The sequence below is a fragment of the Pygocentrus nattereri genome, chromosome 13, assembly GCF_015220715.1.
Source record: "Pygocentrus nattereri isolate fPygNat1 chromosome 13, fPygNat1.pri, whole genome shotgun sequence".
Lineage (NCBI taxonomy): Eukaryota > Metazoa > Chordata > Actinopteri > Characiformes > Serrasalmidae > Pygocentrus > Pygocentrus nattereri.
In genome coordinates, this window is record NC_051223.1 from 5,866,678 (window position 1) to 5,882,221 (window position 15,544).

The 15,544-nt window shown below is 40.5% G+C and overlaps 1 protein-coding gene across 3 annotated transcripts in view; it reads right to left on the minus strand.

Annotated features, from left to right (window-relative positions):
* Window positions 1-1,369: 1,369 nt before the first annotated feature.
* p4ha1a (prolyl 4-hydroxylase, alpha polypeptide I a) overlaps window positions 1,370-15,544 on the minus strand; it is a 34,284-nt gene continuing 20,109 nt past the window's right edge. The window contains exons 9-16 of one of the 3 annotated variants that reach the window (XM_037544052.1): window positions 14,532-14,602; window positions 12,147-12,212; window positions 6,488-6,587; window positions 5,912-5,965; window positions 5,274-5,339; window positions 4,863-4,931; window positions 4,642-4,738; window positions 1,370-3,213 (exon numbers count right to left, since the gene is read on the minus strand). In XM_037544052.1, coding sequence (XP_037399949.1) covers window positions 3,143-3,213; window positions 4,642-4,738; window positions 4,863-4,931; window positions 5,274-5,339; window positions 5,912-5,965; window positions 6,488-6,587; window positions 12,147-12,212; window positions 14,532-14,602 — 594 coding nt within the window. In that variant the 3' untranslated portion in view covers window positions 1,370-3,142. Of the gene's footprint in view, window positions 3,214-4,641; window positions 4,739-4,862; window positions 4,932-5,273; window positions 5,340-5,911; window positions 5,966-6,487; window positions 6,588-12,146; window positions 12,218-14,531; window positions 14,603-15,544 lie in introns of all 3 variants that reach the window. The other 2 variants (XM_017710583.2, XM_017710582.2) reach the window with 2 other exon arrangements.

Consider the following 15,544-nt stretch of genomic DNA (forward strand, 5'->3'; position numbering starts at 1 on the left):
AGTCATTCAGAGTGGTTTGGTGTGAAGTGCTCCGTTCTAGAGAAGCTTAGAGTCAGAACTGTTCACAGTGGTGGTGATAGGAACCGAACGTCTGCCTCTAAAAGCTCCCTCACAGAGCAGGGTGTTGTGAGGCAAAATAGTCCATGAAGAAAAGTTAATATTCTAGATTTTCCACTATTTCACCATCAACAACATGGAATATAAACACTCACATGACGTGTAGGTCCACTGGTGGTTTTGGATGCTACACTAAATAGCTATATTTGTATTGGCAACTCCTGGTTCCATTCACAACCACTGCAAAGAAATCCGAGTCTCTCCAATCACCCATTTCACACCAAACCACTCTAAACGTCTTTTCCCATCCACTGACTTATACAGATTTTTTTGACAAATCAAAGGAATTCCTATTTAAGCCCAAAAGTTCGGGAATGTCCCATAGGAATAGCTCTTCTTCTGCTGGACAGATTTGATCTTAGGCTCATGCTGCATTCACAAACAAGCCGGATCTGGGACGTTTCTAATTTCCAAGTGGAAGAAACTATTTGAACATCCACCCAGCATGTAATTTGCACTCAAAGCCAGTCATTTTAACGGCAGCTCATAAAACCAGACGCTTTAATCTTTTTAACTGGACTTTTGAGAGCCTGCCTGCGCATCATATGCTCTTTGTCTATGATCTGGCTAGATGCAGGGGGATATGGGGATAATTGTAAGGTTAAGCAGTTCTGTGCAACACTTTTTATGCTCTTCTTGGCACTGAATCAATGCTGAACTGCCACAGCACTCGCCAAACAGCACCTGAAATCTAAAGGAAATGCATTTTTGTTTTTTTAGTGCACACATTAGCAAGATGAGCATTTCTATGAGCATCAATTTTCCCCAACCTCAAACAGTTTCACTTTAAGGTGGGAAGTGTGTGAGATTCAGAGTCCTCATGAACGCGGCCTTAACTTATCTGGCTAAACTGAGTAATCCTGCTCTGCTGACGTCCTTCAGGGCTGCTCTGGTGCAGAAGAGCTAGCATGATGCTATTTGCTAATGCTAACAGGCACCTACTAGTTTTCATTCATTATTAGCGGTGTTAGCATGCAAAATATCTGCAGGCTTGGACTTAGACTTCCCACTTCAGAGTTAAGTGGACAGCAAGAGCTTGGAAATACGCCATTTTCGACCTTGTTCTGGTTACAAAGTGCGGGAAAAAAATGGAGGCCTCCAAATGAGTACTGTTAGCAACACGTTAGCTGCCAGCGCTGGTAACATGAGCCATAACCTCAGCGTTCATGATGTTTCTACCTTCTCAAATCAACGAATTTCATGGATTTAACCGCCTACTGTGTCTGTATGAGAAAATACTACTACAAGCTCATTTAAAAGTAGAGCTACTTTATTACTGGTGGTGGTGTTGATATGAAATCTAACGTTGAAAGCATCTTCCTGACTTTCTGAGTAGGAATTCCCAGTTGGAGAAGTTGTTTTTTTCTTAGTCGGAGGTCAGAAATTCCCAGTGTTATAAATGTAGGTCTCTTTCAGTGTTATAAATTTAACCGATTACCGTTTCTGTATGTCGGCAAATCTAAAGCAAATTCATTTAAAAGTAGAAAATATTTATTGTCAAATTTATTGTCAATGTCAAAGTTGTGAGCAGCCATGCCGAGTTGAAAACTCCATTCTGACTTTCCGAGTGGGAATTTCCAGGTGAGGGGGCGTTTTCTTTGCTATTTTTCCTAGTTGGAGTTGGGAAATTGAGTTATGAGCTTTAATTGCGCAGCATTTAGTTTTCTAAGCATTAGGAAAGCACAAAGCCTGTTGATGCTAAAATCACTTGGAAGCCAATGGGCAGTTGCTGAATATTGGAAATAAATGGTTGACTACATATCACAAAATCGAAACATTGAAACTTTTAAACTTTTGACTTTTAGAAGTCATGAAACAGACTAGGAGAAAGCTGTTCTTTAACCAGTTTTACAGTAAGTTTTCCTAAGGGTTTAATAGGGAAAACTCCACCCACATCTCTACACTGGTAACAAATGAACACAAATTCTTTCCTCTGGAAAACTATTCCCATCTCTGAATAAACTAATTATACAGAATACAGCTTAATTTACGAATATACAAAAGTTTAGAATCACTTTTTTTTAATCAACTATAACTTGTATGACTTGAGATGTTAAAAGCCAACAAAAATAGTTTACCCACAAATTTAAAGTATGTTGAGAACACTGAGAAAATATGACATGACCAAAGAAAACAGTTATTAAATCAAAAACCTTATCTGTTTGCACAAATTTTCTGCCATAAAATACCCACGAACAGCTATTTGATCAGCGAGAATTCACTAGTTTTCAAATTCGAGGTATTCCGCATAAAAAACTTAATCATCTACAGCTCCATTTCATCAAATAGTTTGAAACCAATTAACAATCAGTATTTGAACCGTCAAATTTGGTTGTATATTATTTAAACAATGAGTGTTTACATGCACTCGATAATCCGATTGGATGCCTGCAGTTATCCGATTATTCATGTATGGTCATGTAAACAGCATACTCTGATCTAGAAACTAGCTCAGTATTCAGATTTCTCAGTGCATGTGAACTCTTACTCTGATTTCTTTCACATTCCAGTCTCCAAACTTATGAACCTCGTACCTCCTGAAGAATTCATGAGACAAAAATACACGTTTCACATAAATGTTTATTAAATTCAGCATCTGCCCATCGGCTTGTACTATAAGTGAGTTTGGAGTCATCAGATTTTCTGTCTTTTTCTATGAGACGGACTCTTGGAGAGGTGATTGTCTGTGGTAACTGACCGTACACTACAGATATGTTGGACAGCGATGGTGCTGATGGATGCTGGAGTGTAACTTTAAGGCCCCATGCAGGATGGAGTGATGTAAAGAGGCACAAGCTGCTCGTGTGTGAAATGACAAAAGGCACTAAAGGCATCAACACAATTCAGACATACTGACATTCATCTCAAATGAAAACAAAACTGATTTAAAGGCAGACGCGTCGGCTGCTGAAGGCCAACGCAGCAGTTGGTGTGCATTTGGTGGGGGAAATCGGGAACGTCTCAAAGCTCTCAGTCCACAGAGTCACACGCAAACGAGGGAGAGAAGGGGACGACGCAGGAGGGGTCAGTCTGACGGCAGCAGGCCGCAGGGCCTTCGGAACTCCTGGCCTCTCTCGTGGATCCATTTATTTGAAACTGGAGCAGAAACACAAGAGAAAATCAAAGTCCAGTGACTTTAATCCACTGGCATTTTGATGGTATCTGCCAGTTAAATAAGGCTGCATTGCACTACTTACAACAGGGAAAATTGCCTAGAATTAAGTTTATTCTCATAATATCATTATACGCATTCCATGAAGTCAGAAACAGAACATCCACTGAGCAGATTTAAAGGATTTTCATTTGACAGAACATCATTGTTGGGGGGTGAAAGGATTTAAACAGTGCATCGCTGGTCAAAAAAAGAACTGCTCCCATGTGCTTCGGTCTCTGGTGTTAAGCGGCTGTTTTTACGTGTGTTAAAGCTAAAAATAACTGGATATTAAGAGATATGAGATACCACACTACTTGTGGAGTGCTCTAAGTGGTTAGAGGTTTTAGTCTAAGCAAAGGCTTAAGCTAGGTCTAATAAAACTGCCCCTAGATGGTCTGTATGAAAGATTAGCTCACCAATTACTTTGATTTTGAACCAACACTTAGTTTCTTCTATTACTGTTAAGCTATCAGCTGTTGGTAAAGCATTTTAAGCTGCCACTGACATGAAAAGTGCTCTTTTAAATAAATAAATTTATTATTATTATTATTATTATTATTATTATTATTATTATCACCACCACCCAACAGCAGCGATATCACTGATAATTTATGATTTGTGTGGGGGTCCTTTTTGTGAAACATGACAATTATATTTTATTGTTTTATATGAAATCAATCAACTCTACATTAGTTTTTCTTATTTGCATTTGTGTTTTGACTATTCAATTATACACACACTTTGGGGCCTCGCCATGTGATGTGTAAAAAAAGTAAAAGGAACAGTAAAAAATGTACTTTTATATACAGGGTGGTTCAAAAAGATTCATCCGATTTCAAAGCACCATATTTTTACAACTGTGAGCTGCCTAGGAACCAATCACAATCCAACTGAAAGAGCCTCTGACTGCTTCCCGGAAGACGGCTCCCTTCAGTCTGGGAGGAGATGAGACCCCTGAGCAGAAAGCGCTCTGCGTTCTCCACTTCAATAAGAGTGAATCTGTCATAACTGTGCAGCGTGATTTTCCTCTAACAGTTCCGAGCATTCGGCGTTGGTTCCACAACACTGGATGATCTCCGAAATCGCACTGACAGAGCCGTGAGTGCAGCAACACCCAACATGCTCAATCCAGTATGGGATGAATTTGACTGATGTTGTCCGTACAGCGGGAGGAGGTTCATATTGAGCACTTGTAAAATTACATCAACTTTATGCTCATTTAAACCATTTACAGCTTACTGCATTGTTCTGTGATGATTTACAAGTGAAATGAATCAGTTTGAAATTGGATGAATCTTTTTGAATCACCTGTATTTATACTGGGAGAAAATGTCATGTACAGGGGGCACCAGCCTGATTAACTGACTTACCCCACTTGTTCCCCACCAGTACTGGACAGGCGGCGTGCCTCGTGCTGTAGTCCCCCTCTCCACTGGGGAACAGATTATACCAGAACACTGCTGTGCCCTGCACAACACACACGGCAGCGCACATACAGTCAGAACAAGCAGTGGCCACCAGCATTACCAGTATTCAATCCTGCCACCCCTGTGTGACCCCATTCACCATAAAGATCACAACCATGCTGTACCTTCATTGGCTTTACTGCTGCTCCTGCTTCAGGGAAGACTGTGGCGCCCCCTGCTGCCACATCGCTCATCTACAACACAGGAGGAACATATAACCCATACTAATATAGTTATTTCACTTTAATACTATGTTTTACAGTTAAAAACTAAAAGGTAAGAAAAGAAAAACAATATTGATAATTATTTTTTAACTGGTAGCATAAAATGCCAGGCTGATCCAAAGTGGCAACACTGGGCAGATTTTAACCATGAGTAGTGAGATGTACAAATATGAGACTCTGCTACATTAAAGATATCAAAGTAGTCAGATCTGTACTGTGAGCAAAGAAAGGACTTTTACTACATCTGTAGTAAAAAGACATTTTTGGACGAGGAAGACATGCACACAATTTCCCGGTTTTATAATGACTCACGTAGAAGAGCCAGGTGGCAATGCGGTTTCCTGTGCCCAACTCTTTAAAGGCATCCGGCTCGTCTTTCTGCCATACGTCATAAAAAAAAAAGATCAACACAGAGATCAAGAGAGAGATGAGCAAAGAGATCAATGCAAACATGTACAGATATGAGCGCAGAGATATGAGCGGAGATCAGCACAGATCAGAGCGCAGAGTATGGAGATCAGTACAGATATTACCACAGAGATCAGCACAAACATGAGCAGAGATATGAGTATTGAGATCAGTACAGATATGAGCACAGAGTACTGAGATCAGTACAGATGTTAGTGCAGAGACCAGCAGAGATATGAGTACTGAGATTAGCACAGAGATCAGCAGAGGTATCAGCTCAGAGATCAGTACAGATATGTGTATAGGGATCAGCCCAGATATTAGCACAGAGATTAGCGAAAATATGAGTACTGAGATCAGCAGAGAGATCAGAACAGACACAAGTGTAGGGATCAGCACAGATATCAGCAGAGAGATGAGCAGAGATGTGAATATGGACATCATCACAGACACTGCCACAGAGATCAGCACAGAGATTCATATAGATCAGTACAGTGAGCTTCGTCTGCTATCAGTACTGAAGAGGTGAAAGCTTTATTTACCCGTCCAAAGTCAAAATGAGGTTCATACTGGCCTCCTACACCATAATTAGCTACCTGGAGAGAGAGGGTGACAGACAGCGGGAGAGATAGAGAGAGAGAGAGAGAGAGAGAGAGAGAGAGAGAGAGAGAGAGAGAGAGAGAGAGAGAGAGAGAGAGAGAGAGAGAGAGAGAGAGAGAGAGAGAGAGAGCGAGAGCATCACATTCTATCCACTTCTGATTTAAAATGACTGATTATTCAAATGCTTTTACCATTGTCACAAACTTACGTTGCTAAACAAAGCTAATTTTATTGAATATTTCACTGGGCTGGGCGATACGGCAGTACATATCGTTATCGTGATGCTTGTCGGCACTCGTCTCATTATAAAAAGAGCGAGATCAGTCTTGGTTAACTGGATTTAGTGCGACACAACAAGCAAAATATGAAATCAAAATCAGTTTTCGCTGGTAGCTGGAAGCACAGCGGGTTCTTTTCTAACTGATTCTGTCTGACAAAATAAAACATGTGCATCTTGAACATTTCTTAAAGTATCGCAGCCCTGACGAGTATCCACTCCACTCTCTTCAGAGCCTCACCTGCAGCTCCTCTGCTGTGGTGACGTCGAGGCCTGTGAGGTCCTGGATTCTCTGATTAATGCGGTCCACCACTGGATGCTCGTAGGCTGCTAACCAAGCACTGTGAGCAGAAAACAATCACATTTTCTCTTCGGTTTGCAGTGAAAACGCTCTAAAATGTAAAACTGTGGTTAGCGTGCAGCTGGCAGACTCGAGAGGTGAGTAGAAATGGACACATGCAGTGGACGGTTACTGAGAATAATGAACGAGGACTTCAGGAATACATTCCGAAATGCTAATGTGGCTAAACAGGAGTGAAAAGCTAACAGGGATTAGCTAGCTAGCATGAGTCCATTAGCACCATGCTAGTTTCCGTTCACTGTTAGCAGTGTTAGCACGTCTCCCTCAACAGACTCTCCAGAGGTTTTTTGGGGAACAGAGTGAGAAATGAAGCAGGTGACTCTGATGATGAAATGGAAAAACAGCATTTTTTATATATATATATAGACACACTTTGTAGTTCTAGAGTTACAGACTGTAGTCCATCTGTTTCTCTCATACTTTGTGAGCCCCCTTTTACCCTGTTCTTCAGTGGTCAGGACCCCCATGAACCCTCACAGAGCAGGTACTATTTGGGTGGTGGATCATTCTCAGCACTACAGTAACACTGATGTGGTGGTGGTGTGTTAGTGTGTGTTGTGCTGGTCTGAGTGGACCAGACACAGCAGTGCTGCTGGAGTTTTTAAACACTGTGTCCCCTCACTGTCCACTCCTACCTCGTCAGTCCACCTTGTAGATGTAAAGTCAAGAGACGACAGCTCGTCTGCTCCTGCACAATTTGTGTTTGTCAACTTCTACTCCTTCATTAGTGGTCATAGGACGCTGCCCACAGGACACTGTTGGCTGGATGTTTTTGGTTGGCGGACTATTCTCAGTCCAGCAGCGACACTGAGGTGTTTAAAAACTCCAGCGCAACACACGCCAGCACACCACCACCACCTCAGTGTTACTGCAGTGCTGAGAATGATCCACCACCCAAATAGTATCTGCTCTGTGAGGGTCCGTGGGGGTCCTGACCACTGAAGAACAGGGTAAAAGGGGGCTCACAAAGTATGAGAGAAACAGATGGACTACAGTCTGTAACTAGAACAACAAAGTGCACCTATACAGTAATTGGAGCTGATAAAATGGACAATGAGCGCAGAAACAAGGACATAACGGACCAATAAGTGGTATGCACAAACACACACACATATATATGTATATATATATATACACACACACACACACACACACACACACACACACACACACACACACATATATATATATATATATATATATATATATATATATAACATTTTTTTTTTTTTTTACACACACACACACACACACACACACACACACACACACACACACACACACACACACACACACACTTCTTAAAGGGCCCATATCATGGAAAACTGAATATTCCTAACTTCTTATTAAAAAAGGAAAAAAAAGAGAAAAAAAGACCCTGAATTTTGCTTACATATTAAAACACTGTTCAAGTTTCAAACCTTACTGTTCACTCAATTCCATACAGACCACATGTGGAAACTCGGCTGCAAAAACAGTCCATTTTGAATTCATTGTTTTTGTGATGTCACAAGAACCAACTCATTTTACACACATCCACTGATTCAGCCTGCAGATTTTTAGCCCAGCCCATTCACACTTTTTTCAATGACGTACAATACAGAACAGCCAATCAGAACAGAGCGATTTCCATACATCAGTCTTAAAGGAACAGTAACAAGCCTCTTTAAAGGGGATAAAGAAAGTGTCTGGAAAGTGTTAATGTAAAAATGATGACCTTTTTGTACATAAAAGGACACATGCTTTAAATGGGCCTGAGGTGGAAAATAAAGACAAGTGTAGGATATAGACCAAAAAAGGATGATTTTCCTCTCAGCTCAAAAGTGCTTCAAGAGAGCAGAAGTATAGGAATAAAAAGTACCCAGCGCTACTGTTTTAGCAATGCTAATGTACTTTTGTCCATGTTTATAGAAGACAGTGTGTCATACAGCGTCAGAAGCCATATAAGCCAGTCTAATGGAGAATATTGAACAACCCCACACAGTCTGAGGGGGCAAGTAAGTGATGATTTAGGCCTTTAGGTAGCACTAACTGGTGGAGTATTAGCATTCATAGCTTGTTAGCTACATTAGCCTTATAGCTGCAGGTCAAAACTAAGGAACCAAACTTCAGACACCAAATGTGTTTTGGCTGCTCAGCTACATTCATGTAAATTTGATTCGTTTTAAAAGCCCTTGTTTTTCCATTTGTTTGTGAATGAGGTCATTTCTGGAATGGCTGATCTGCAGCTGTTTTTGGTTTGTCCCTTATTAGGACAGGGCGTTCACTGGACACTAAATGCACAGCTGCTGTCTGACCACAACAACGAGAAAATATCTACCAGCCTAGAACAAAAACCACATCTACCAGTTTACACAACTATAAACAGCTCCTTTGAAACGAAAGCCAACGGCAGCCTAGATGTGTTTATGCACACAGAGCTGGAAACGATTACGTAGACCAGCGTCTGAGGCCAGACAGTGATACAGCAGATACAGAGAGTGGACACTGGCCAGCACGAATGAATCACTACTCATTTTTTCTTCCAAATGGTGACGTTGGCTTCTTACTTGCATGTTTCGTTCCACCTTAAATTTGAGTAGTTACATTCCGACGCTTGTACAGGCACCAACATGTTACTGCTGCACTATTTAAGGTGGAACAGAAAGTTTGAATAAGCAGCAACTTCAGGGAATTAACAGGGAGTTTGTCCTGCTTTGCTGCAGTAACAGCCTCTGCTCTTCTGGGAAGGCTTTAGACAGCATGTTGAACATTGCTGTGAGGATTTGATTGAGCATTAGTGAGGCCAGGTAACTGATGTTGGATGGTCAGTTCTGGATCACTCCAACTCATCCCAAAGGTATTGAATGGAGCTCCATCACTCTGGTGGGCTTTATACCCCTCTAGCCCATCATTGGCACTGGGCATGGTGACCTTCGGCTCATGTGCAGCTGTGTGACCTTCACAATTAAGATATACATACATCTATCTGTCTCTGTCTATTTATTTATTTGTCTGTCTATTTATCTATTTGTCTGTCTCTCTGTCTACAGTGCATTACTGTTTATGCCAGTGTGACTGTGACCACTAGGGGGCATCCACACCATACAATTCAAAGCCAAGGAATGTGAAACTAACAGGTGGTCAATTACTGTCTCCAAAAAAACCCCCCAAAAAACAGCCGCCCGTCTAATACACAAGCCAGCACTGAACTCATCACTGAAAAACACAGAGCTCGTTTTCACTCACAGTGGGCCACTTACGACAGTCGTGTCCTAAATACAAGTACAGAAATAGGAGACCACCCTTTTGTTCATTCCCAGTCAAAGTGGTTAAGCTACACACTTTTCAGGGTCAGGAAAAAAGCTGGAAACATGTTTGACAGTTGAAGAACTAAATGTAATACACATTTTTTTAATATTTCATGTGTCCACCCGTTGCCTTTATTACAGCTTCCATTCCTGCTTGCTTTAAGTTATAAATGTGGCTGTTCTGCATGGTGCAGTATTGAAAGTCACGACTAAATGCCTTACAGTCCTTTTTATGCTTGGAAAACTGACAAACTCCAAGACCACAATGAAAGTCATTGTCATCAACAGGCACACGAATAAAAACAAGGACTAAACCAGACACATACATAGCCTTGGTCTGAGGAGATGGAAAACATAGCATGTCAGAGGACGTGAGGGTTTAAAGAGGTCCGCTGCTTGCCCTCTGTGTGCGGACAGACCAGGGGTCGGCAACATGGGGCCCGAATGCGGCCCTTTTGCTGCCCTGCCGTGGCTCCACAAAAGGATTAGATTTTTTAGGTAAAGATAAACTAATCGTCCTTCGTTTTAACAGTTTTATCAATAAATGGTCTTAAAACGCTTGAAAGACGCAGACTTTTGGGAAAGTTTCCTACCGGAGATGTAAGAAAAGTGGCTATAGCTGAGCAACAGCTTAAACTTTGCAGAGCAAAGTAAGTCTGTGTTTTTGTTTATATTTTAGTCTGTACTAGTACACCTACAAATACAGACATATTTACAGTCAAGATGGTAAGATGGGCATAAAATGTTTGGCTCCCAAAGTGGTTTGATTTTTGCTGAAAGGGACAAAATGGCTCTTCTTAACATTTGGGTTGGCACAGGCAGAAAGCAGATGAGAAGGAATCTGAGACCAGTTCTGCCACCTTTCAACCTCCAGACAGCTCAACACCTTTGTGTGACATCGTCTGGATGCAGGTAAGTGTCCAATACAGAAAGACTTTTATAGGAGATTTGTTCTTTAACCTGACTATTAAAGGGCCCACGACTTGGAAAACCAAATTTTCTCTTTTTTTTAAATAAAAGGGTTCAATGTCGTATTTAAACCCTTTCAAAACATATACACACTCCTCGGTCCACCTTTGTCCACTCTAAGCTGCAAAAACAACTCTTTCACTTTACTGTTTTTGTGATGTCACAAAAACCAATGCAGAATCGCATGTACGAAGAACACATTTGTATGTGGATTTTTTCTGCTAATTTTAGAGCACAATTTCTACTTATTTGCTTAGTTTAACCTTTTAAACTTTGTTTTTTGGAACCACCGGTGGTTCCAAAACGCATTTCGTCGTGTTCTTCATAACTTTCATATTTCATAAGCTCCGTTCAGAAGCTGGGCGTCGTATGAGGCTGTAACTCTTCTCTCCAGTCTAATAGACGGTGATGTCATTTTAAACCCTTATAATAAAAGAAGCTGAACTCAGTTTGTTTTTCTACTGAAAGTCGACCCGTTTTTCCCCAAATCTGGGCTCTAAACTACAAACAGACAGCGTCTCTTCAGCGATCTGCTCTGTAAAAATGATTTTTATTTAATAGCAGTAAATTGTAAGCATACAGTAATATGTGTAGATCATAAAACACATTCTGTTGATTTGAGGGGAGCGTTTACCTAAAAATAAAGAAATAAATAAAATGTACATGTATTTCACGCAGTTACTGAATAATTTGCCTCACGATTGGGTCACGTAAAATCACATGTACAAACCAAAATATACCCACGAGCAAAAAAAGTTAAAGAACAAAATATAAAAATGTGCCACAACTTTTGCACAAGCTACACTTTGTTTCAGATTTTTTCCAAAATGTTAAGCTCAATAAATAAACAGTAACTGTACGTTAAAACATGTAGTGCGCTCTCTGTAGAGGAATTTATTTTCGCTTAGAAAATCAACAAAGTTTCAAATTTGACCGAGGGCACACAAACTTTTGCATCTATCAACGCATATGTCCACCTATTCTTTATACAGCAGTTTCGCTTATTCACACTGACGTTTTTCAGCCCGGACTGCTTATTGAATGGCGTGCGGTACAGCATAGCCAATCAGAACAGAGCTCATTTACATATGGAAGTCTTACAGGTGCAGTACCAAACACAGTCCGTATAAATAGAGATTGGAAAAAATGTGTGTAAACATGTGAAAGGGGCCTTGAAGAAAAATGTAGGACATGGGCCCTTTAAAAGGTATTTTAGCGTAAAGACAGCAGCCACAACGGACACACACCTGACCTTAAAGCCTTCACCGTTAGCCCCTTACCTCTTGGAGACTCTGTACTGGGCTGTGGTGAGTTTCCCTGTTTGGGGGTCATGCACGGTGGCTCTCCTGAGCTAAAGGGGAGGCACAGATTAGAAGAGAGAGCGAGAGAGAGATAGAGAGAGAGAGAGCAAGCAAGGAAAAGAAGGATACAGAGAGAAAGACAGCGAATAAAGATAGACAGAAAGAAGAGAAGAGACAGTACGTCACTGCTTGCTAATTCCATGCCCATTATGAAAGGGGAAGTCCACTGATTTTTCTAAATTTCTGCCTAATTAAAAGGTTAAGATATTCACAAAATCATTTGGAGTGGCTTGGCGTGAAACTCCATTCTACACTGCAAAAAATAGCATCTCGTCAAGTGAAATAAGCTTAATTTCTTATTATGACAGGGTTGTCACTGATTATAAGATTATTTAGCTTATTATTTACCTGTATTAAGTCATTTTATTAAGCAAAAATGATCTCACTATACTGGCAGATAATTTAGCTGGTTTTAAGCACATTTCTTAAAGCAAGACAAATTATCTGCCAATACAGTGAGATCATTTTACTTAACAAAATTCCTTAAAAAGGGTAAAAATGTACGGATATAAGTTTAATACTCTTAAAATAATCATATAACAATCTCGACAGGAGAAATACTGGATATATCAGCTAAATTTAACACTTTCACTTGATGACATACTATTTTTTGCAGCGTAGAGAAACTTGGTCAGAATTGTTCACAGTGGTGGTGATAGGAACCAGACATCCACCTCCCTCACAGAAAGTTATTACATGAAACAGTTATGATTATTTTTTTTAAAAACATAAATGTAAGGTGGAAGGGCACATGTCATGTGTCGTGAGGCAAAATAGTCCCTAAAGAAAACATTTTTTTCCAGGTTTATCACTACTTTACCATCTCCAATGTAAACCTTGAAAAAACATGTACGTTCACTGGGTATGCTGGATGGTAAATAAATGACCCCTGGGTCTATCAGTACCACTGTAAGCAAATCTAACCACTCAAACCACTCGGACTCGCATCTCAGTGGCTGAATTATGCTGAAATTTCGAGAAATTACTTGAAGTTTCCCACATTTCCCTACACCAAATCGTACTGGGTCCTCAAAATAAAATTACAGCGTATTAAAGGTTCATAACGCATTGAGCTCCTGCTTGATTTCCACCGTTACCCCAGTAAGATCTACAGTTATGACGAGTAAAGGTCTCCAGCTGTGTTAACCACATCTCCCCTGTGTTAGAAAAGCTGTAGCAGCAACCTCACCATGACCAGCTACACCAAGAGGAACAACAAGCTCACTCCTTTCAAATATGTATTGATAGCTCTTTAGAACTGACGATGATTATGCAATATGAACAATGACATTTTGAAGCTTTCTGAACCTCCACTTTGGTTTAGCAGCACATTATAGTATATATATGGTTTGTACAGTGTAGTGGTTAACACCTCTGCCTTCTACGCTGTAGACTAGGGTTCAATCCCCCATGTGGGTAAGCACCCTACACTACACCAATAAGAGTCCTTGGGCAAGATTCCTAACACCACCTTCACCTACTTGTATAAAATGATCAAATTGTAAGTCGCTCTGGATAAGAGCGTCAGCCAAATGCCGTAAATGTAAAATGTAAATTATAGGGTTTACCCACAAAAGCAAACCTGGCTAACAGTAAAAGAAGCTCAGCAATGGCTGTTAGCATTGGATTATAATGGCTGGCACAAGTAGCTTTTAATATGTTCACTTCTTGTTGTTAGTATGAAGATTATGTAAATTTCCTGAGCGAGTTTTATTTATTTATAGTTTTATTAGGTACATGGTTACTGGCCCATGTTTATTACTAGCTTTTGAACTAGCACAGCTAGGTTAGCTTTTTATGAATGTGTGTAGCTAACGTCGTTCATTCTGTGCTAACAGGAGATTAGCAGTTAGATTTCATGCACCGTTAGAACAAAATGATAAACATCACATTGATTTTTTTTTTATGAATTCCTTTTTAATCAGGAGAACAAGCTCATATTTCTGTTTTTCCATTCTTACTCCTTGTTAGCATGGCATGCTAACTGAAACAGCTTGTTGGTTTATTAGCTAACTATTACTAGATAACTAGCATGGCTAGTTTTTATTTGTCATTTTATTCACTCATGTGATAACTGGCAAGTTTTGTTCTTCACTGAAAGCAGGAGGTGATGATAACTGGTATAGCAACTTTAATCGGTAATGTCATTCGTAAAGTCCTGTTAGCCACACTGGCCTTTTCCTAAAACTTTCCCATTTGTTTTAGCTGGCAAACCACAGGAGTGTGCGGTATCCCCTTTGCTGTCTCTGGTCTTGCTGAAGTTGCGGTGCTACGATGTGGCGGGGAGGCCTGCAGGCTTCTTACCTTTTGCTGATGCGATAGTGGGCAGTTTCCAGCACACCAGTGATGGGGTTGGAGATGGTGGCTCGGCGCAGCTGTGGAGCCAACCGGCCGAGAGGACATGAGTTACACACTGCACTCACACCATCCCACCCCGCTCACCGTGTGCAGGGGGCTCAGGGATTCACTGGGTTCCCATTAACCGCAAATAACCAAGAGTGTTCCCTCAAAAGCATTAGTGGCATTAGCAGGAATTCAAGACTAGATAGCTGTGGACTAGATAGCTAGTGTGGGCTGGTACCAACACGTACTAGTCATTAGTAGTCATGTCATGAACTTGAAAAGTAAGGAGCTGGGTCTAACCATGCTCCATTAGATGTTATCCTTGTTTTCAGGTTGTAAAAACAGAACAAACTGGAGGTGCCATTCTCCATCACTGCTGTTACTGAGGAAACTCTGAGTTGAGTGAATTATTATAAGCCCTACTCGGATGGGATTAGTTTTCCATGAGTAGATGGTTAGCATAAATATAACTGGTGTTTCTCAGTGATATTAGTCCTACCCAAATGTACCACATCAGTCATTTTTACTGCCCCAGCTGCAGAAAAAGATTCAGGTGCTGTTCACCTTCCACAAAACGAGCCGTAGAAATAATCTTAGATTACCCTAATCCTGTGATGATAAAAATGCTATCATACTGTGTAGAAAATGTGTAGAAAAGTATAGAGGCTTGAAGAAGCATTTACTTTTGTTCTCTTTGGCTAAAATCAAGAAATATGTAACATTATTTTCCTCATTTATCTCATACGTGCAACTCAAAATTGCAGAAAAAAATTTTATTTTATGTGGTGTAATTGATGCGGCTGTGGAGCCACATGTGGTTCTTTTGCTGCCCTGCTGCGGCTCCGCAGCAGAATTAGATTTGTAGGTAAAAATAAAATAAAGCTCTGCTGATCGTTCAACACGGATTTAACAATAAATGGTCTTAAACATTGTAGTTCACTTAGAACTTCTAATTCACCCATTGTTAACCCTAA